Here is a 22,313-nt window from a genome sequence, read left to right as displayed (position 1 = left end):
AAGACTTGCCAATTGGGTTGCACCAGCACCAATAACGTGAAGTGGAGTGTGCACTGCTTGCGTTGTAAATTCGGCGATTTCCTGGTGTATTGTGTCTACGCTATCCGTCCTTAGTGCTAACCAACTGTGGTTTGACTGGTCTACGGACTCAACCATGGCGTTCTTACAAACGCAAGGAGGTGGAGAGTGTTTTTTGGATGCATTTTGAACCAAGCTGGCACAATTTGGTTGCAAAACTCTTTTTCAAACTCCCAACCAATATTCGCTGTCGACAGCAGTGGCAACTTCTACGGCTACGCGTCTTAGCTTGTTCCCACCCCGGAAGAAGCAACATTCCTGCCAACTCACGTGAACGTCTACTGGTAGAACCTCTACTTGTTTCCCGGTCCTTGTAGCTGGCTCGCGCCCTGCTTGGTGGTGGCAAATAGTAGGCCATTTTCCTTTACCTGGCAGCAGTCGAGAGGCGAGAGGAAGGGGGAGAAAAAAGAGGCCCTCTTCAGCAAACTGACAACCGCCAACTGGAGGGCCCCCCCACACACCAGTAACTAGACTAAAACACACCCACCAATAGAGGCAAATCTCATTGCCAGATCCCGCCTCCCTGAACTTATCGGCGTTGACATTTGCAAGTTTTAGATTTCGCCTTATATCTCCACTGTAGTTTGCAAGGGCAATCCCATCGCACCCATTTCTCACCCTCCTTGTACCTTTACTGACAGAGAGACAGAGAGACAGAGAGAGAGTTTTTTTTTTCCTTTGGTTTCCACTATCAGCACGTCACCAGATCTATTCAATTTTCTTTTACCCCCCCTTTTGAAAAGCTCAAGGAGACGTTGCCCCAGACAAAACTACTAGTAGTAGAGAGGTTTACGGCGTGAGACTTTTTTTTTGGGTAAAAATGGAGTCGATATTGGATTTCTCAACTGATTTGGATATCAACCTCTTTGACCAGACGGTGGATGCCTTCTTCAAAGGCTCCGGCGAAAACCAAAAGCAAGCGCAACATGTGCTAAATACCTTCCAAGAACACCCGGAATCGTGGAAGTTTGTCGACAATATCTTGTCCAACTCGAACAACGGCCAGTCGAAATATATCGCCTTGTCGTGTTTGAACAAATTGATCCAGTACAGGTGGAAAACCATCCCCGAGGATGAGAGGATCGGGATAAGAAACTTTATTGTCAACATGATCATCTCGTTGTGCAACAACGACAGCGAGTTTGAAACGCAGCGAGCATTGATCAACAAGATCGACTTGACCTTGGTGTCCATTTTGAAGCAGGAGTGGCCCCACAACTGGTCGGAGTTTATTCCCGAGATTGTGGCCAGTTCAAGATCGTCGTTTAACGTGTGCGAAAACAACATGATCATCTTGAAACTATTGAGCGAAGAAGTGTTTGACTATAGTCAGGACCAATTGACCCAGGCCAAGACCCAGCAATTGAGGATAAGCATGAAGAATGAGTTTGAAAAAATTTTCAAGTTGTGCTACGAAGTCTTGGACAAGACGTCGAAATCGTCCTTGATCATTGCTACCTTGAACGCATTGTTGAAATACATCCAATGGATCCCGTCAAACTACATCTATCAAACCAACTTGTTGGACTTGTTGTCGACCAAGTTTCTTGCGCCCGTCGACACCAGGGCCATTGCGTTGAAGTGCTTGACCGAGATCAATACCTTGCCCGGTGAAAATGAGAAAACTTTGCTATATTTCAAAAATGCCATGGACCAAATCTACTCCATTGTGCCCGTCTCGACCAACTTGAAAGAAAGTTACAAAGTGGCCTCGTCGGCAGACCAATCCTTTTTGCAAGATTTGGCCATGTTTTTATGCTCCTATTTGAACAATCACTTGAGCATCTTGGAAAGACATCCAGATGCCAAGGACCTTTTGCAAAACTCATTCTACTACTTGTTGCAACTATCAAGAATCGAAGAAAGAGAATTGTTCAAAACGTGTCTAGACTTGTGGCAAGTGTTTGTTTACCTGTTGTTTCAAGAAACAAGAGATTTGCCTAGCAAAGAGTTGAGTCCCATGATGCAGTTGACCTATGGAAACAGTTTAAGGCCCGGCTCCTCTGGTGGTGCTCCAGATCCAGCAATCCTTGCTAAATTCACTAATCTAAGACAACACCAATACGCGGAGATATTATCGAGATTGAGATTGGTGGTGATTGAAAATATGGCAAGACCAGAGGAAGTCTTGATTGTGGAGAATGACGAAGGTGAAATTGTTCGTGAGTTGATGAAGGAAAGTGACACCATCCAGCTCTACAAGTCGATGAGAGAAGTTTTGGTCTACTTGACCCACTTGAATGTCATTGACACCGAGCAAATCATGATTGAAAAACTATCGAGACAGCTCGATGAAAGCGAATGGTCGTGGCAAAATATCAACACCTTGTGCTGGGCCATTGGCTCGATTTCAGGAGCCATGAACGAGGATATGGAAAAGAGGTTTTTGGTCAATGTCATCAAGGATTTGCTCTCCCTCACCGAGATGAAGAGGGGCAAAGATAACAAGGCAGTTGTTGCTTCGAATATAATGTACATTGTTGGCCAGTATCCCCGATTTTTAAAAGCACATTGGAAATTTTTGAAAACCGTTGTCAATAAACTTTTTGAGTTTATGCACGAAACCCATGAAGGTGTCCAAGATATGGCTTGTGACACGTTTATCAAAATTACCATCAAATGTAAGAAGCATTTTGTTGTAACCCAGCCAGCTGAACGCGAACCATTTATCAATGAAATTATTAGAGAAATACAATCCATCACCGAAGACTTGCAACCGCAGCAAGTGCACACTTTTTACGAAGCTTGCGGCATAATCGTGAGCGCTCAATCCGACAAGGCGGCCCGCGAAAAACTTCTTGGCGAGTTGATGGCTTTGCCCAATATGGCTTGGACGGCAATCATCCAAGAGGCAGGCCAAGATCCGGCCTTGTTAACAAACACAGAGACAGTCAAGATCATTGCCAATATTATCAAGACCAACGTTGCCGTTTGCAAGGCCTTGGGCCCTGCTTTCTACTCGCAATTGGGCGGCTTGTACGTGGACATGTTGTCGCTATACAAGGCTGTTTCCTCGATGATCTCTACGGCTGTCGAACAAGAAGGAATCATTGCTACAAAGACACCAAAAGTGCGTGGATTGCGTACCATCAAGAAGGAAATCTTAAAGATGATTGAAACATATATCAATCAAGCCGATAATTTGGAAGAAGTGGTGAGGGATTTGACCACGCCCTTGTTTGGTGCTGTATTAGAAGATTACAGCTCAAACGTTCCCGATGCCAGAGATGCCGAAGTCTTGAGATGCTTAACTGCGTTGACTGCCAAAGTTGGCCGGTTGATACCCGATGGCGTTGTACTCATCTTGCAGAGCGTGTTTGAATGCACTTTGGACATGATTAAGAATGACTTTGTTGAGTACCCTGAGCATAGGGTAGAGTTTTACAAACTATTGAAGGAGATCAACGCTAGATCCTTCCAAGGGTTGTTGCAATTATCAGGCGATGCGTTCCAATCCTTGATCAGCGCGGCATTATGGGCTTTCAAGCATAATAACCGAGAAGTTGAAGATAATGGCTTATCGTTGACGTTGGACTTGATTGAAAACGTGGAGCTGTTGGGAGACACGCCCTTTACAAAGGCATTTTACGATAACTTTTACTTCCAAATCTTGTCCGATACATTTTACGTCTTCACCCAGCCCGACCACAAGGCGGGGTTCAGATACCAGGCGCAGCTATTGGCGCAATTGATCCACTTGGTGCAGGATAACGTCATCAAGAGCCCACTTTATACACCAGACCAAGCGCCCGCTGGAACTTCGAATGCCGATTTCCTCAAGCAATACCTCTCGCAGCTATTGTCGTCGGCGTTTGATAACTTACAACCGGAACAATTGTCCAGTTTTCTTAAAGTGCTAACTTCAAACTACAACGATTTGAACAAATTCAAAGCAACCTTGAGGGATTTCCTTGTTCAGTTGAAACAGTTTGGCGGCGACCCGACCGATTACATGTTTGCTGAAGATAAGGAGATTGAGAAATTGGAAGTTGCCAAAAAGCAAAGAGAACAAGACTTACAAGTCGGTGGGTTAATCAGACCTTCTGAAATGGATGACGATTGAAGAAAAGAAGAAAAGAAGGAGAAACGAAAAAAAAAAAAGAGAAAAATATAAAAGGTGTAGACTAAATTGGATTTCCGGTTGTCGTTGCTGTTATTGCCGTTGCTGTAGTTGTAAGTTTAAGAATAAAAAGGGTAGGGGGACTTGTTTAGAGTATTGATCATGTAGGCGAATAATCATCGCCTAGATGAAGAGGTCATAATCTCTAGAGAGCACGGCGCGAGTATAAAAGGAAACAAATCTTCAACAAAAAAAATTTTGCATGCGCTCTTTTTCCTCTTTTTCCTCTTCTTCCTCTTCATCGCCAGGAGATCAAATCCAATCGAACATGGTTCTTGTCTTTTCCCAGAACCATCCGGGACTTGTCTTCCGTTCAGTCAAATGGTGTATCATATGAAAAGAATTTTTGGAAACCTTTTTTATTTGTTTTTTTTCGCTAGAGCAGCGTCAAGCATTGCATTTTCATTTTTTTCAAATATTTTTTTGGAGTGTGTTAGTCTGGTGATTTACCTCGTTCAAAAAGTATGGAAAGAATGGAAGTTGTTTGTTGGACTTGTGCGGGTGGTTGGGTGAGTGTATTCTAGTGGTTGAAGGTATGAATTTACTCCAACTAGTAAGCTACTGTGTATTACTATATACAAAAAACGACAAGATGACTTCTCCTCTGGTGTGCAATTATGTCTGGCCGATACGTTTTCCATAGAGCTTGATAGCATCGGCGACTCGCACTATACTCTTGTTCGGCCCAGGAATGCACCCTTTGACAATCAAGATGCCCGCGTCAGCATCGGTGTGCAACACCTCCTTATTGAAATCAGTCAGGTTCTTACCTCCCATTCTCCCAGCCATCTTCTTACCTGGGAAGACCCGCCCTGGGTTCTGATTACCACCGGTGGCACCCGGCTTCCTATGGGCCTTCGAAACACCATGCGAGGCCCTGCCACCTTTGAAATCCCATCTCTTCATCACACCAGCGAACCCTTTCCCCTTTGTAATCCCCTTGATGTCAACCAACTGGCCCACCGCGAAATAGTCCGCCTTCAACTCCGTCCCCACGGGGATCAACCCCGACCCATCGCGCACGCGAAACTCGCCGAATTTGAACTTGGGCGCCGTGCCCGCCTCCTCAAACATCTTCAATTGCGGTTGCGCCACGTTCTTGAGCTTGTCGATGGTGCCCACGATATTGGCGTCGTAACCCCATTGCTCGCGGGTCTTGTGGCCCAAAATCTCAACAGAGTCAACCTCAATCACGGTGGCGGCGTGCTGTTCCCCTTGGGGCGTGAACCACGTCATCATCCCGCGCTTGATTCCGAACAAACCGGGTCTGTCCAAGAGTTGTTTCCGCTTGTTGGCTTCTTCGATTGTGTGTTGTTTTGAGGGAGGCGTGGTTCTGATGGACGTTACGGCGTGGATCGAGGTGATTTGCGCGGCGGTTCTTATCTGCTGGCGTATTGCGGGCAAGATGTGGCTCGGCAGCCACTGCGATAGGCCCATCATCGTTTGCTTTCGAGTTGTTTGTTGGTTGGTGGTTGGTGATGTTGGTTAATGGTGAAGAGATCGATGGTGAAAAATTGTGAAAAAAAATTCTTGCAAGAGTCGCACGTCCAGCCAAACACGCAGAGAGATCAAACGTGGAACCTATATCCAATCAAATCCACCAATTATACCAGTTTATGCGGTTTATATGTATATACAGTAAGGTTGATATTGTTGTTCTAAGTCGGTTTGTTCATCACCTACTTGATCTTCTTCTCCTTAAGCACAATGGTCTCGTCGTCCACGAATATTCCCTTACCTTTATAGGGCTCAGGTTTCTTGTATTCTCTAATCACCGCAGCAAACAACTTCACCTGCTGCTTGTCGCACCCTTCAATCACCAATCGAGCAGGGTTGGGGCTCGAGACTTTGATCCCTTTGGGAATAACGACTTTTGGCGTATATGGGAACCCCAACTTCAACGCAATGACATCCTGGCCCTTGGCGTTTTTCTCCAAGATGGCTCTGTACCCGGTTCCAACAAACTTGACAATGGCCATGTGGCCCTCGGACGTGCCGATCACCGCGTTCTGGATCGCCGAGCGCATGGTGCCCCAGAATTGCTTCTGTAGCTTGTTGGTTGGTTTGTCGACCTTGACCGTTAATAGACTCGGGTCGTCTTCCGAGGGCCGGACTTTCAAGAACTGCGGAATCTCGGTTCGTATCGTGCCCAATGGACCTTTGATGATGACCTGTCTGCCTAGCGTATACACCTTGTCTCTCTTGGCGAATGATCTGCAGAATTCCGGCGGAATCGTTTCTATGGCGAAGGATGTGCCTTCGATAAGCTTGATTGGCTGCTTGCCGATGTTTGATAACGCTGCGGTTGAGGACGCAAAGCCACGTGTCTGAACACGGCCTAAACCCCTTAGAACGCTCATTCCAATATCTATCTCTTGACCTACGCACTGGCCGTTTATATGCTGGACGTTCAACGTGGACTTCTTTTCAAGGTGGAAGTCTTTTGAAAAATTTTGGTACTGTGGTTGAGAGGACCCCGCGCTACCACATGGGGGTTTCATGATAATTTTTTGCATAAAGGGAAGCCACCACTGGCATCATCACCTCGTGGTTCATCTCATCCCGGGCTCTCAGGACACAGGATAAACTGTTTAGAGGAGGCAGTACGAGTTAGGAGATAACGCCAAAGACATATTTGTTTTCAAGATGGTGAGAAACTTGAAACATCACGAGCAGAAGCTTCTAAAAAAAGTCGATTTCCTCGACTGGAAACAAGACCAAGGTCATCGCGACACTCAGGTGATGCGAACTTACCATATCCAGAACCGAGAAGACTACCACAAGTACAATAGAACATGCGGCGATATTCGGAAGTTGGCGAACAAACTATCGATGTTGAAACCAACTGACCCCTTCCGCATCAAACACGAACAGCTCTTGTTGGAGAAATTGTACAACATGGGGGTATTGGCGACCAAGTCGAAAATCAGCGATTTGGAAAATAAAGTGACGGTCTCGGCATTTTGCCGGAGGCGAATCGGGGTCGTCATGTGTCGGTTGAAAATGGCCGAGACGCTAACTGACGCAGTTAAATTTGTCCAGCAGGGGCATGTGCGGGTAGGGCCCAACGTCATTACAGATCCGGCGTACTTGGTGACGAGAAACTTGGAGGATTACTTGACTTGGGTCGATACTTCCAAAATCAAGAGGAACTTGCTTAAATATAGAAACAAGATTGATGATTACGAGTTGTCTTGAGTCTAAGTACATATTTCAATGCATGTATTTTTTTTTCTTCCTTCCCCCCCCCCCTCCCCGAGAGTCGGCTCCAGATGGCATATTCTCGAAGCTCACATATCTAGCAGCCTATTCGATTGCTGGCGGTGGTGATGGTGGTGGTTTTGCTGTTTTTTTGTATTGTTTCATCTGGTGAACGGTGGAGGGTAATGGGGGTTTGAAAATTGAAAAAACAATACGGGTCTCTCTGATTACTACGGCATCTATGCCAACAACATCAAGTTGAACCACGATCCTACTCTGATTTGTATGATCGATAGACACCCAGACACGTATATATAGATATAGCTCATGGAAGCTAGTGATCCCGAATGTCTTCCCTACCTGCAGCGTTTCACTACACGTCTCTAGGGGTCACACCGTCAACGCCATTTGACGAGATCAAGAGAGCGTATCGGAAGCTTTCGTTGAAGCTACATCCCGATAAAACACCCGATCCCAAGCTTCATGAAAAGTTTAAAGAGGTCAGTGCTGCTTATGAGATCATCAGAGCGTATCAAGAGGCAAGAATGAAACTTGGCACCGGCCCTTCATCATCGTCAAATAGTCATCATGGTGCAGCAGCAGCGCCGTTCACGTCTGCCTACAACTATGCAAAGAACCCTCATTTGAACCCGTTTACCCAGTATCACACGGAGTTTTATAGTCGACAGTCTCAACTGACCAAATCGACCAGTGCAAACACCAACTCGCAGAATGGAGGAAATTCCTCAAGCTACTCATACTACCACTTTTATCAGAAATCCCAGGCGCAGCAAAAGCAAGCAGCAGAAGCAGCAGCGGCGCAGGCCGAACGCTTGAGACAGGAGATGTTGGAACGCGTCAAAGCTGAAGATGAATTGAAAAAACGACGAGAAGCAGCAAGAAAAGAGGAGGAGGAGGAGGAGGAAAAGGAAAAGCAAGAAGAGTTGCGAAGGACGCAGGAAACAATATTCAAGAGAAGATCGTCTAGACGCGTTAGCAGTCAGGAAAAGAAGCGAAATGGGTCGATGAGGTCAAGGACAAAAGTCAAAGCCGAGGTTATTGGTGAGCCGATAGAAGTCGCGAGTGGCTCCGACGCTGAATATGAGGCAGCGAAGGAGAGCCGGAGAAGCAAGGTGGAAGCTGCCCATGTTACCAACGAGTTTTTGAAACTGGCGCATGGGTTGGCTGATGATGCAAGTAGACACTATTCTGCAAGTCTGAAAGAGAAAGTCCCCTTGTTTGGAAACGACAATGACAATGACTATGACAATAGTGGTGCCGATGAAAATGACAATGAAAATTACAATGAGAATGTGGACGTGCTGAAACCTATACATTCGAAAACCAGAAACACTCGAAGCACCAGCCACTCGAACCGAAAACGAAAAGAAGATATAGACGTTGCTTTGGACGAAGAAACCGGTTTTGGGATCTCGGAAATTGGGGAGAATAAGAAGGGGAAAAAGAAGAAGAAAACTGTTCCCACCGTGTATAAGCTAGAGAGCCTGGATGAGGAGAAGGAAGATGTCTCGTTCATGTTTGTTCCTGAAACCTCCGCAATAAACTCCCCATTGGATTCTGACCATGACCACCAGCACAGACCCTTACCAGAAGAAAAAAATAATCACCCCTCAGTTCAAAAGACAGCCCAAGAAGATGACGACGATCTGAATTGTTCATCTTCGGCAACTAGCTTCAACAATCATGCTTCTCATCCGAAGACCGACAATAATTTCGCAGAGCAAGAGTATGCTCCATTTCCAATGAAGCCGCGACAAGCACCTCGCGCGGCAACGGCATCACCAACAAGACCCAAGTCCGATAGAGCTAATCAAAACTCCAACAATAATCCTCCTTTTAGCCAATTCAGCACTCCCAACTCGCGCGGCAACACGGCGCTGTCCCATAAACGAGCCAAACACACCACAAATGACACCCCGTCTGCTTTCGAGATGAACTACATGGAGAAAAACCTAGGGACAAATTTGGAAGAGATTGATTTTCAGGCAATGTATGATAGTCTCCCTGACAATCAGAAGCGCAAGGAAAAGACAACGACGGGGGCCTCTGTGTCCAACCCTGAACATTGGCAACAGAGACCAAGAGAGTTTGTTTACACCAACGGCGCTCGTGTTGAAACCTTGTCAACTCCAATGAACGCCAACCCCGTTAGGGGACACCCCACGTCCAAGCCCAATTTGGCAACCGGCCGGAAACTCAACGTGCTAGACATGCACGCATCCCCCAATGTTCTCAACTTTACTGCTCCTGCGCCGCCGATGGCCAATTTCGACCCAACTACAATCACCAGAGAGCGGTGGCAGCGGTACGTCGATTCAATTACAAAGTACCAACAGGCTTTCCTCCAATACAAAAAGCTCATTGTGCAGTACCAATACGAGAGAACCGAAAAGGACTTGCAGCATTTCGATTTGATTAACGATGTCAGCGACATGGCCAATTTGAACGTATACAGCCAGTGCCTTGTTCGCGATCTTGAAGTCATGGTCCAGTTCGAAAACTCGTTGAGGGTGTTTATGCTGACTATGAATATTTACGGGCAGAACTGCCACTGGGTCAACATGTACAAGAGGAACGATCCTCTGAAAAATGAATACTGAGGAAAAGAGACGGAAAAAGGGTAACGAGCCCTTGCTTTTTGACTGACTGTTAACTCTGCTGACGAGTTCAAACTGGGTAGATAGACTCAGGCTTTTAATGTCTTTACGTAGCATATGTTAACACATGTATCTTGTTTCAAACAATCATGAACTGCGTTTGCAGGTTAACCACCTTGGAGGTTTGGGTAGCGTAAATTTTTCACCACGGGTCTACTCTTGACGCGTGTCTTGAACCTGACAAGTAACAGACTTTTACTCCCAACAGCCATCCTTTCTTCTCAAGCCTCCCATCCCCCAATCCATTCGTTTCAGTTCGCTTCATTCTGTTTTGTTTAGCTTTCACGGATGAACAGGAATAGGCAATTGTTGATAGCAGTGGGTGTGCTATTCCACTTTTTTTACCTATGGTCAATCTTTGACATTTACTTTGTGCTGCCGTTGGTGCATGGAATGAAACACCATGTCTCCACTTACGAGCCGCCAGCAAAGAGACTATTTCTTATAGTTGGGGATGGGCTTCGAGCAGACAAGACGTTCCAGAAATTGAAGCATCCACGCACGGGCGAAACCAAATATCTAGCCCCTTACTTGCGCAGCTTGGCTTTGAACAACGGGAGTTGGGGTATATCAAACACCAGAATGCCCACGGAGTCTCGTCCGGGCCATGTGGCCATGATTGCCGGGTTCTATGAGGATGTCTCGGCGGTGACCAAAGGCTGGAAGGAAAACCCCGTTAACTTTGATTCCTTTTTCAACCAATCGAAACATACTTATTCGTTTGGAAGCCCCGATATCTTGCCCATGTTTGCCTATGGTGATGGGGTTGTCCCGGGAAGAATCGACGTCTGCATGTATGGCCACGAGTTTGAAGACTTTACCTCGAGCTCGATTGAGTTGGACTCGTTTGTCTTTGAGCATTTTGATGATTTGCTTACGAATCTGACGCGCAATGCCACGTTGCATGACGAGTTGCACCAAGAGGGAAATGTGTTTTTCTTGCACTTGCTAGGCCCAGACACGGCGGGGCATGCCTATAGACCGTACTCGGCGGAATACTATGAAAATATCGAGTATATCGATTCCAAGTTGGAAAAAGTCATACCTCAAATCAACGACTTTTTTGGCGATGACAAGACGGCATTCATATTCACGGCCGATCACGGCATGTCTGACTTTGGGTCGCACGGGGATGGACACCCTGATAATACCAGGACGCCCTTGATTGCTTGGGGCGCAGGTATCAATAAACCTGTCCTGTTGATGGATTTGCAGGACCCGCAAAAGCAAATGCTGATCCAGAACCCCGTGGCCAGTGGATTTGAACCGACGTATTTTGACACGTGGAGATTGGAACACTTGGTTCGAAACGATGTCAATCAAGCGGACATTGCTTCGCTCATGGCGTATCTCATTGGTGCCAACTATCCTGCGAACTCAGTGGGGGAGTTGCCCCTCGGCTACATTGATGCCGATGCGCAGCTCAAAATCAAATCGCTTTATGCAAACGCGTTGGCGATTGTTGAGCAGTACTTGGTTAAAGAAAAAGAGGTTTTCAATCACCAATTCAACTTTAAGGCGTTTGAACCGTTTACGGAAAAGAGCATTCAAGATTATCAAGTTGAAATTGAGAGCATGATTGAGCTTTTACAGAATGGGCCCGATGAGAATGTTGAAAAATTGGCAATCGAAACCACCAAGGAGTTGATGAAGAAGGCTCTTGCTGGTCTCAACTACTTGACCACGTACAATTGGGCTCTTTTAAGGACGATTGTCACGTTTGGATTTGTCGGCTGGATTGCCTTTTCCTTCAACTTGTTCTTGAAACTATTCATCTTAAACAGCGACGATATTGCAAAATTGCGCCCGCAAACTTCGATAGCTTTGATTGGTGCATTCACTGCACTTGGTGCGTCACTCGCGGCGTTGCTTCTTTACCAAGACTCGCCGTTCAACTACTACATGTACACCGTTTTCCCCATTTATTTCTGGTACACAATCTGCAACGAGCGCTCGTACGTATTTGAAGGGCTTCGTGAAATGTTCCATGGTGTCTCGGCAACGACAAAGGCTCTAGTGTTGGTCTCATTCCTTGGGATGTACGAGTGCATCGCCTATGGATTCTTTGAAAGGATCATGTTCTCGGTCATCTTCTTTGTTGTGGGCACTTATCCGGCACTAGTGCTGAACTCGGGCAAGATTTCCGGGTTGATGAAAAGTGTATGGTTTGCAACTTGTATATTCATGTGCACATTTACAAATTTGGACCCCGTCAAGACTGAAAGTTTGCTTTTGATCAATATAGGCGCCGCGTTGGCGTTGTTGATATCGTTTGCTGGATTCAAGTTTGTGTTGGACAGAGTCCATCTTGATGTTGTTCAAAAGAACTTGGTCTTGAGTCAGATCTTGGCGATCCCCGTTATGCTATATGCTACAAATGTGTCTGTTCTTTCATTGCAAGCAAGAGAAGGGTTACCGTTGCACTCCCAGATATTGGGCTGGCTAACTTTCCTCACGTCGCTCGTGGTCTTGCCCGTGCTCCAATTCCGGTTCCCTTCCAAGGACTACAGGTATAGAATGTTGATCATTTTCCTTACGTTTGTCCCCACGTTCATAATCTTTACCATTTCATTTGAGTTGTTGTTCTACATTGGCTTTTCATTGACATTGCTCCAGTGGCTTGCGATTGAGGAAATGTTGAAAATACCTCACGAAGAGTTGCAACGCTCGCAAGAAAAGACGGGCAAATTGCCAAAAGGTTACTGGCTACAGGTTATCCGTATCGCCATCATTGGATTCTTTTTTTTGCAAGTGGCATTCTTTGGCACGGGCAACATTGCCTCGATCTCGTCGTTTTCGTTGGACTCTGTCTACCGCTTGATTCCGATCTTTGACCCCTTTGCAATGGGCGCATTGTTGATGATCAAGCTTCTTGTTCCATACGTGCTCCTTTCCACGTGTCTCGGTATTATGAATCATCAGTTGGAAATCAAGAAATTCACCATCTCGACCTTGATCATTTCCACCAGTGACTTTTTGTCGTTGAACTTTTTCTTCTTGGTGAGAACCGAGGGGTCTTGGCTAGACATTGGTGTTTCGATATCAAACTACTGCTTGGCTATGCTATCATCTTTGTTTATGTTGATCTTGGAGTTTGTCAGTTCGGTGTTGTTGAGCGGAGTAGAGTACAGTGATACGGGGAAACAATTGGATTACGAGCCGATAAGTCATAGACTTAGAAACAAGAAAGTAGAATAGAATATAGACATGTACCATTTGAAAAATTAATAGGAAGAACAAAAGTGATGGGAGAATCCCCCCCTCCCCCAGTTGTACTTCTACTCTTTGAATATGACTCAATATCTTTCCCCATGGATGAAAGCTTGGTCCAGAAGTCAATGGGCCCCCACCAGAGAGTGTGTGAAAAAAATAAAGGAAAAAGATCGCGGGTTTGAGCCAGAGGGGGATAATTTTTCACCTATATCAAAGACTCATACATCGTGTCAACTCACAGGAACAGAAAGAAACACACAGGGAGAGCAGGATGCCCGATAAGGACCAAGCAAAGAGGCATGTCCTCATGATAGACAACTACGACTCCTTCACTTGGAACTTGTACCAGTACTTGCACCAGTCCCCGCGATGCGGCAAAGTCGACGTGTACAGAAACGACAAGATTGATATTGCGACCATTGAAAACGAAATCAAACCAGACATAATATTCATCTCGCCCGGACCGGGTCACCCCGTGACGGACTCCGGTGTATCCAGCGAGATCATCCGTCATTTCGCTGGGAAATTGCCCATATTCGGCGTGTGCATGGGACAAGAGTGCATATTCCATGTCTTTGGCGGCGATGTTTCGTATGCTGGAGAAATCGTGCACGGCAAGACAACCACTATAAAGCACGACGGGAAGGGTATGTTTGAAGATGTTCCGCAATCAGTAGCGGTGACGCGGTATCACTCGCTTGCTGGAAGCGAGAAGACGTTGCCTGACTGTTTGCAAGTCACTGCGGTGACTGAAACTCAGCCCAATGTGATTATGGGCGTGAGACATAAGCAATATACAATTGAGGGCGTCCAGTTCCACCCGGAGTCGATATTGACGGAATCGGGCCAGTTGATGATTGATAATGTCTTGGGCGTCTATGGCGGCACCTGGGAAGAAGACGCTGCTTTCAAATCTGCAAGCAACGCCAAGAATGGAGCTCTGCCTTTTGCAAAGAATGAAAATATACTTCAAGTGATTTACAAAAAGAGGCAAGAAGATTACAAGGTGATTGAGAATTTGCCAGGCCGCTCTTTCGCCAATTTGCAAACGGCGTTATCGCTTGGCGTTGCTCCACCGTGCATCAATTTCTACCAACGGTTAGTCTACACTCGTGACGAGTTGAAACAAACGGCGATATTGGCCGAGTTTAAAAGAGCTAGTCCTTCGAAAGGTGACATTAACATCGAGGCTCACGCTGGTGCTCAGGCATTGACATATGCGCTCAATGGCTGCTCGACCATTTCAATCTTGACTGAACCCAACTGGTTCAAAGGTTCATTAGAGGATCTCTCCTTGATTCGTCAAGTCATCGATGGCCCCAAGACAAAAAACATTGAGCACGCCGATTACAAAAGACCCGCAGTGTTGAGAAAGGAGTTTATATTCAATAAGTATCAGATACTAGAGGCGCGCTTAGCTGGCGCCGACACTGTGCTTCTCATTGTCAAGATGTTGCACGATCAAGCCTTGTTGCAACAACTATACTCCTACTCGCTCGAGTTGGGAATGGTACCATTGGTCGAAGTCAATGACGACGCCGAATTGACCCAGGCTTTGAAGTTGACTTACCATGGCGAAACTAAAGAACCATTGATTATCGGGGTGAATAATCGTAACTTGACCAACTTTGACGTTGACTTGCAAACGACGAGTCTGTTGGTTGATCATGCCAAAGGCACGAATAACGGACGAGACGGCGATGTCTTGATACTAGCCTTGTCGGGAATCACCTCGGTTGAAGATGTGAAAAAATACAAGTATGAAGATCACGTTGACGGGTTTTTGATTGGCGAAAGTTTAATGAGAGCTGAAGCGCAGGGCAAAGCTGGTGAGTTCCTAGATCAACTCTGCAATTGCTAGAATTTAGATATATATGAATATATTTGTAAAAGTAGACCAGTTTTGTTTAAATTTGACTCACATATGAATAATTAATCTTTACATATATAAACGAATTAAAATCGATTATGTAGCCGTTGTATACGTTTCTTGAGAAATTTTTATACATCGTAATAATCTTTCTTTAGATTCACCAACATAAACTTCTCATCATTGTAATTATTCACCAACACATCGATATTGTGGTCCACATCGTGGCAAATTTCCTCCAAGATCAGCCAGTACTTCGGCTCGGGTCCACTGCGACGCAACACGTGGGTATTGACCAAAGTGAGCACTTCGTTGATGTGCTTGTCGTAATCGTCCAATAAAATCTTGGCCGTTGGCAATTTCTCCAACGTTTCCTTCAGTTTGACGAATAAAAGCGGAGATAGCTCATCGAGCTTGGCTCGGTGGTGTTCATAGGGAAACTGCTCAATGATCTTGGCGCGACATTCAACAACTTGATTATACAAGTCCTGCTCGCTTTCCTCAAACTCAAACTCAAATTCGTAATTTTCGAGATTTAGTTTCCTCTCCAAATACCGTTTCAAATGGTGCATGTATTTCAATTCGTTCAATCTGAACCTCAAGTCAGTGGCGAAGAAGATGTCATCATAATTGGTTTCCAATATCTCAAGCACCTTATCGAATTTGTTCTCAAGTATGAGATCTTTGAGATAAACTCTTTCCAGCCCGCGGGTCTTTTTCAAAAGCTCTTCATCTTCCTTTTGAAGGCCAAGTGTTTGCGTGGTGACTCCGCCATTTTTTTGTTGTTGCATAGCGTCAGGTGATATCGCATTCAAGTCAGCGTTGAATGATTCAAATGTATCGATAAAGCCTTGATCAATCAAGTACTCCTTGATCAACCTGTTCATAATCTGCGAGTCGATATCCATGTTCAACACGGAGCTTTCAACTTTATCTTCGAATGAAGCCAGCTCATTCAGCGTGTTTTTCAGTCTCATGCGATCAAGCAATGCCAAGTGGATGAATTTTTGGTTTTCAACTTTGAGTTTGTTGGTATAACTCTTGATGTCGAACCTAAACTCTTTGAATCCTAAATTGGTGATGATCTTGCACGTCGTTGGCTCGCTGCCCGGTTCAATTGTGTCCAATTTATTCAACTTGAATCCAATCATGGGGAAAACTTCGACCCCATGCGAGTTCAAGTCAGTAGCTTCAAACAAGTCATTCAACGGCGATTGCAGCGACGCCATTTCCTTATCGGTGATGACTTTGGTGAGCACCCCATTCAACGTGATGAAAATGGACTTGTCTACGAAATTCACGCCACATCCGACAATATCTGTCTTTTGAACTCTGCGCTCGATGGAGTTTTCCAAAATGTTGGTTTTGAAAGGTGCGCCAACTTCGATCTTGCCCGAGTCCAAGTCTTCTTTGGAATTGTTGCTGCGACTCGCGGAGCTGACTCTTCTGTTCATGCTGAGCATTTGGCTCCGTTGCATGGACTCGGAACCTTTTACCGAGTTGTAAAAAGTCGAGTCTTGGAAATTAACCGCAAAACTACCTTTAAACTCTCCCGGCTTTGTCGTAAACACTAGCTTCAAATCGCCGCTAGAAAACCCTTCTGTTGATTTATTATTCAACAATTCGTACCGGATTTTCTCCAAATCAATCGTGCAAAACTGTTGATTAGTATTCGAAGGTGATACCTTGAATGAATCATAAGTGACGATTCTCTTTGTGAATCCAGCAAGGAAATCCAAAGTTGAGTTTGAGCTAAGCGAAGGATCGTTTGTGCAGATCAATGGCTCGAAATCTGTCGTCCGCGTCAACACCTGCTGAATCTCGACTTCATAGTAGAAAATCCCCATGGACGAAGAAACCGGCCGATTGGTGATGAAATTGTAGTGATGTTGCAGAGCAACACTGGACACTTTTTCCGCTTCAACTGATGAATCCGTGGTGGTGCCGACTTCCATATGGATTGTGGAATGCCCAGACTCATCTCGTACTTGCAAATGCAACTCACGACTCAAATAGTCCAATTGCGAGCTGGGTATCAATGGGGTCCACGTTGTCGGTAATGAACTTGAAACAAACGAGAATCGATTATATTCGCCGCCATAGCCATAGCCTCCTCCGCCGTAGCCTCCTCCGCCTGCACTACCGGCGCCAGTGCCGTTGCTCAGGGCATGTGGGCTCATGGAGTTTTGCATATCATCTTTCTCCTTGGTAACAAGCGCATTCCTCAAGTCGCCAGCTAAAACCTCGCGGAGCTTGCTAGCGCTTCGGTCGGTCGAAAACAAGCGTGCGTCCCGGTAAAGGTTACCAAACTCGACTTCTCCCACCACGGGCATACTAATCAGCGATTTCGGCACTTGTATCGGCTGGCCATCAGCGGGATCCTTCTCCAGCTCGGTAGCTTCAGACAGCAGCGAAGTGTCCATTAATCGAGACTTGAACGTCTCGAGCATCTCCAAGAAATACTTGTCGTCGTACTGGTTGAATTCCATGGGATTATTCCCGAGCACGCCGATTATGGCCAACTTGTAAAGCAACTTTTCCTTGATCACCTGGTTCATGAGCGGGTTCTTGGAGAATAGGCATCGTGTGTCTGCGGAGTCACCGGTGGCTTCTTGAGTCTTGAAACGGTAAAGGTGGGGCGAGTCCTTGGTTATCACGTTGTCCAAGCTCAATTGCTCGCTTATGGAAGCAAGATCTTGTTGTAGATTTGAACCATGGAAGGTGTCTAGTAAATACGGTGGGATGATGTAGCTAAACGCCTGCGACGACATTTCTTAATAAGGGAAACTAACGGTTACCTTTCTTGAGGAAAATCTAGGAGCAGAAGGGGGAGGGTGGTTGATGTGAACCACAGCTGGTATGCCGTGGGGTAAGAAGAGCTGAATTTTTGGAGTACGCTCATGAGAGAAAGCGCCAATATCGCGAAGTTCCTTTATTCCAATCAATCATTGAACCACCCAACCAAACATCTAACACGAGCAAAGGAATGACGGACAAGTTGGTTCTGCAGCTACAGTCACATGTTCCCAACATCGACCTCAAGCTCATATCGCAAGGAGCCGAGGCGTTGGTGTTTGAAACCACGACTCACCCATACTCATCGTCGCCCAGTCTACGGAACGCATCGCAATTCATCATAAAATACCGACCACCAAAGCCGTATCGACACCCCAAAATCGATGCCCAGATCACTAAACAGCGTACTTCAGGCGAGGCGAAATTCATGTACAAATTGAGCAAGTTGGCGATACCTTGCCCAAGCTTGATACTGTGCGATTTTAGCCACGGCATCATCTGGATGGAGCATTTGGGGAAAAATTTACCGAACGGCAACATCAGCTCGTTGAAGAACTGGCTTTGGTATTTAGAGAAGCTGCTGGACACCGAGGCGCGATGTAGTGGTGACGATGTGCAGCAGTTGTGTTTTGAAGTGGGCAAGCTCATCGGGCGGCTCCATTTGAACGATATGATCCACGGCGACTTGACTTCGTCGAACATAATCCTAGAGGAGCAAGACCTGGTATGGGCGCCCGCGTTGATTGATTTTGGACTCTCCTCGTTCTCGGGTCTCCCCGAGGACAAGGCAGTGGATCTTTACGTGCTTGAACGAGCTGTAGATAGCACACATTCCGACTTTGCTCAGCTGTACAATGCGTGGATCTTGCAGGGCTATGAAGCTGCTCACGAGTTGAAGCGATTCAAAAAGTTTGGCAAGAAGAAGCACTTGGAAACTATCAAGAGATTAGAAGAAGTGAGACTTCGAGGCAGGAAAAGAAGCATGCTTGGATGAAATGGACTTCAAATAATGGCCTGGATCTGTAGACAACTATTCGATTCCCTTACCTTCCTTCCATCCTACTCCCGTGCTCTAGCCCTATACGCTTCAACTTGAACTGCTGTTTCTTCCCCCCTCTGTGCAAATCCCGAACCTCATCGTTGAAAAAGTGCCCATCTCCAAATCACCTCAAACGCGCACAGACAATATTTCAAACAACACGCGTAGACAACTTTCCCACACCTCACCATCATCACCAAACCACCAACCACCACAGGCAAAATGGATGCAACGACAAAGAGAATAGACGCAACGCTCATGAAAGCAAACCAGAAGAAACTCGTCCGCATCATAGGCAAATGCGAATCGTCCAACACCAACGCAACCGCGTCCGCCGTGCTCATAGCTAACGGACCAGTGCATCTAGATCTAAGTGCCGCTACATCGGAAAATGGCGAAGACTCAGGGTTGATGACCGTGAATAAGTTCTACGAGATTGTGGGTAAAGTCAGCAGTAACCCCAATAATTTGAAAGTGCATGTGTATTCTGTGATTGAGCTTGGTGATGATTTGAACGTGGAGGCGGCGGAAAAGTTGGTGTTATATAGTCAGAAAGTGCCTGAGTTGTTTTGCGATTGAATTGGAAGGAGGTGCTAGAACTACATGCGACACTGTTGAATACTATTCAAAGGGAGGGGGGGGGAATATTTTTGTATGGGTTCTATCTACTGTTAGTGTAGCGATTTTATATCTTTTGCCAAATCAACGAATCTGGTCTCACCTTTGGAAACGTACAACTCCGAAGCAGCAAGAATCCAACTTGGTGGTGGTGATGTAGACGTACACGCTTTGGCGCATTTGAGATTGCCGTACGCGACAGCTAGTCTATACGCGGCTTCCGACGATGAGTGCACTACGTTGTCCCCGATGCTGTGCAAAAACTGGAGCACGGGTTCAGCAGCCACCTGAGGATTCTTTTGCATTCCCGGGGTCTTGAGTTGGTAAACAGACAAGTCGTACGCAAAAGAAGCCAACGCCGTCATTAAGGACCCGTAAAGCTTATGTGATGTGTCCACCGTTGTGGCGATTTTACCCAATTTATCCGAGAATGTCTTGAATATCGAGTTGTACTCATAAGAGCCATCTTCTTGAGGGTCCACAAACAGTTGGAGGAATAAGGTCGTGCCGACTGTGTTGCACAACAGCTTGCATATCATCATGAGCAACGCGGGGTTTGATGAGGTGACTAGCTGCAACCCTCTTTCGATCTCCTTGTCAAACGCCTGGGCAACATCGGTCGAGGATATGAGATCAACGGTGGTTATTTTAGGGAGCGATATCCTCAACAAGTCAAACCCAATCAACGCGGAAGCGGGTTTCCAGTTGTAGATGATCTTGTACGCGTAGTCGGTGACGATTTTAGCTGCTTGGCTCGACAGTGGGTTCGATAAAAAGTGATCAATTTGCAGGATTTCCAACTCGGTTAGCTTGTGTTTTGCTTCTTCCTCGGCAGAGTTGAGTTTTTGGAGACCCTTGAGAATTGTGTCTTTTTTATAATCATCAAAGGTCATATATGCCAACACGGGCAACACAGACGTGTGAGTGTGAGTTTTGCTCTCCTGATGGGTTCTAGTGTATGCATCGGAATAAGGATCGTTCAAGTATTCATGGCGAACTTCCTCTGCACCAGCATTACCACGGAAGCTCTCTTGTAAGCTAGCCCCAGCAGTGTTGGTCTCCAAGAACCTCACCACTTCCTCCGTGTACGACAGAGGCAATTCGTTATCAGCCAAGAACTTCTCCGCCACCGTGTATGGATTTTCATTTAAATTAAAAGGTAGTTTCAACGGAGGAGCGCCATCCTTGATATCAACGTCAAACACGTAATCGTATTCCTTGCCATTAAACAGCTTTTTCGACGATGAGCTCGACGCGCCACCAACAACATCTCCAATCTTGTGCCATGCGCCGCCAGACCACTGGTGCGCCTCAATTGTACCTTGCGCAGTCTTGACCATGATGGTAGCCCCTTCTTTCTTGCCCGGTTTGCGGAGCACGTCGATACTAGGAATATCAGTCTTTTTCAAGTCATCAAGCGACTGTTCCGAAATCGAGGACGACTCGACAGCTTTGGTGAACTCCTCCAATTCCAGCGCCAGCGCTACTCGCTCTTGGTTCTGGGTAAACACGCGAATCAATTTATCCGAGCCTCCAACTGCGAAATCGCCATTGGGCAACACGGTGACGCACCATACGGAAATACACGGCAAGGTAATCACTTGCACCACCTTACCCGAGTCCAAGTCCCACACGTGAACAGTGCGGTCTTCTCCAGTAGAAACCAACTTGCCATCGGGCAACAATGCCACATCGTAAACAAACGACTCGTGTCCGCGCAACACCTTGGTATTCTCACCAGTTTGCAAATTCCACACCCGGATAGTGCCATCATTCGAACAAGAAACAAACTCCTTTTTGTCGTGGGGCAAGACGGCCAATTTCCTCACAACGTCAGTATGGCCCACAAACTTCAACACCTCATGGTCAAAGTTCCATAACCGTATCGTCTTGTCTGCGCCCGCCGTCAAATACTGGTCGGGGGCAACAATCTTGGCGTCCCACACCAGAGATTCGTGGCCCTTGAGCACGTATTTCGTCGACATGTCTTCTAGGTTCCACACTATAGCATGCGAGTCCCACGAGCTAGAGATCAATTGGCCATGGGCAAAGCTGAGCGCGCACACGTTGCCGCCATGGCCAATCAATTGGTATTTGCAGTCGCCATCACCTTTATAATAGGAGTCCTCGTGGAGATCATTGACGTAGATCATTCCATCCTGGCACCCGCTCGCTACGAGATGACCTTGGGGGGTAGCGATGATTGCAGTGGAGTTGAGGAAAGCCAGCGACGGTGAATTGAAGATGATCTGCGAATCAGTGCTGCTTGACCTGTTGACTTGGTGCCATTTGCGAGTAGTAGCGTCTCTCAGCACCGACACTATGATGGGAAGGTCGTTTATTTGCGCGCTTGCTACACTTTTCACGTCCTGCTCGTGTCCCGATAGCGTCGAGCTGAGCCTGTATGTCATTGTCTTCTTGCTGTTGTGTTTATGTGGGCAAAAAGTCCTATCCAAGCTGGGGGGGGAAGATGAATTGCCATGGTGGATTTTGGCCTGCGAGATTATTGACGAGGGTGGTAGCAACGCCAATTGCAAGCCAGAAGTTTCCATTTCACGATGAGAAGTTCATACAACTTTGACACAAGGTTGGTTCATTATAAAGTTATAAATGTATACTGTTCTTTCTACAAAAGTCATCTATAGATGTGTAATAAAATCTAACGCATCTCCTTTTTTTTTTTGTTTTGCGTTTTGCATT

The 22,313-nt window shown here is 46.2% G+C and overlaps 11 protein-coding genes across 11 annotated transcripts; 7 read left to right on the top strand and 4 right to left on the bottom strand. All coding sequences in view use genetic code 12, as the record gives it.

The window, feature by feature from the left end:
- Positions 1-898: 898 nt before the first annotated feature.
- On the top strand, positions 899-4,141 carry LODBEIA_P06230 (uncharacterized protein; the record flags this gene model as incomplete). Its single annotated transcript, XM_066976564.1, has 1 exon — positions 899-4,141. The coding sequence occupies one exon, from the start codon at positions 899-901 to the stop codon at positions 4,139-4,141; it is 3,243 nt and encodes a 1,080-aa protein (XP_066827561.1).
- A 672-nt stretch (positions 4,142-4,813) lies between these two features.
- Positions 4,814-5,638, bottom strand: LODBEIA_P06220 (mitochondrial 54S ribosomal protein uL3m; the record flags this gene model as incomplete). The annotated part of the gene is made up of 1 exon (XM_066976563.1): positions 4,814-5,638. The coding sequence occupies one exon, from the start codon at positions 5,636-5,638 to the stop codon at positions 4,814-4,816; it is 825 nt and encodes a 274-aa protein (XP_066827560.1).
- Positions 5,639-5,877: 239 nt separating this feature from the next.
- Positions 5,878-6,558, bottom strand: LODBEIA_P06210 (mitochondrial 54S ribosomal protein uL6m; the record flags this gene model as incomplete). The annotated part of the gene is made up of 1 exon (XM_066976562.1): positions 5,878-6,558. The coding sequence occupies one exon, from the start codon at positions 6,556-6,558 to the stop codon at positions 5,878-5,880; it is 681 nt and encodes a 226-aa protein (XP_066827559.1).
- Positions 6,559-6,844: 286 nt separating this feature from the next.
- On the top strand, positions 6,845-7,396 carry LODBEIA_P06200 (uncharacterized protein; the record flags this gene model as incomplete). The annotated part of the gene is made up of 1 exon (XM_066976561.1): positions 6,845-7,396. One exon carries the CDS (start codon positions 6,845-6,847, stop codon positions 7,394-7,396), a length of 552 nt encoding a protein of 183 aa, XP_066827558.1.
- A 350-nt stretch (positions 7,397-7,746) lies between these two features.
- Positions 7,747-10,020, top strand: LODBEIA_P06190 (uncharacterized protein; the record flags this gene model as incomplete). The annotated part of the gene is made up of 1 exon (XM_066976559.1): positions 7,747-10,020. One exon carries the CDS (start codon positions 7,747-7,749, stop codon positions 10,018-10,020), a length of 2,274 nt encoding a protein of 757 aa, XP_066827557.1.
- A 345-nt stretch (positions 10,021-10,365) lies between these two features.
- LODBEIA_P06180 (uncharacterized protein) lies at positions 10,366-13,275 on the top strand (the record flags this gene model as incomplete). The annotated part of the gene is made up of 1 exon (XM_066976558.1): positions 10,366-13,275. One exon carries the CDS (start codon positions 10,366-10,368, stop codon positions 13,273-13,275), a length of 2,910 nt encoding a protein of 969 aa, XP_066827556.1.
- A 286-nt stretch (positions 13,276-13,561) lies between these two features.
- Positions 13,562-15,151, top strand: LODBEIA_P06170 (uncharacterized protein; the record flags this gene model as incomplete). The annotated part of the gene is made up of 1 exon (XM_066976557.1): positions 13,562-15,151. The coding sequence occupies one exon, from the start codon at positions 13,562-13,564 to the stop codon at positions 15,149-15,151; it is 1,590 nt and encodes a 529-aa protein (XP_066827555.1).
- A 140-nt stretch (positions 15,152-15,291) lies between these two features.
- LODBEIA_P06160 (uncharacterized protein) lies at positions 15,292-17,931 on the bottom strand (the record flags this gene model as incomplete). The annotated part of the gene is made up of 1 exon (XM_066976556.1): positions 15,292-17,931. One exon carries the CDS (start codon positions 17,929-17,931, stop codon positions 15,292-15,294), a length of 2,640 nt encoding a protein of 879 aa, XP_066827554.1.
- Positions 17,932-18,146: 215 nt separating this feature from the next.
- LODBEIA_P06150 (uncharacterized protein) lies at positions 18,147-18,950 on the top strand (the record flags this gene model as incomplete). Its single annotated transcript, XM_066976555.1, has 1 exon — positions 18,147-18,950. The coding sequence occupies one exon, from the start codon at positions 18,147-18,149 to the stop codon at positions 18,948-18,950; it is 804 nt and encodes a 267-aa protein (XP_066827553.1).
- A 267-nt stretch (positions 18,951-19,217) lies between these two features.
- LODBEIA_P06140 (uncharacterized protein) lies at positions 19,218-19,574 on the top strand (the record flags this gene model as incomplete). The annotated part of the gene is made up of 1 exon (XM_066976550.1): positions 19,218-19,574. One exon carries the CDS (start codon positions 19,218-19,220, stop codon positions 19,572-19,574), a length of 357 nt encoding a protein of 118 aa, XP_066827552.1.
- Positions 19,575-19,666: 92 nt separating this feature from the next.
- LODBEIA_P06130 (uncharacterized protein) lies at positions 19,667-22,165 on the bottom strand (the record flags this gene model as incomplete). Its single annotated transcript, XM_066976539.1, has 1 exon — positions 19,667-22,165. The coding sequence occupies one exon, from the start codon at positions 22,163-22,165 to the stop codon at positions 19,667-19,669; it is 2,499 nt and encodes an 832-aa protein (XP_066827551.1).
- Positions 22,166-22,313: the final 148 nt, after the last annotated feature.

Source organism: Lodderomyces beijingensis (assembly GCF_963989305.1).
Source record: "Lodderomyces beijingensis strain CBS 14171 genome assembly, chromosome: 1".
Taxonomy (NCBI): Eukaryota; Fungi; Ascomycota; class Pichiomycetes; order Serinales; family Debaryomycetaceae; genus Lodderomyces; species Lodderomyces beijingensis.
Note: the sequence above shows the minus strand (reverse complement) of the source record. Positions and strands in the feature narration are given on the sequence as shown.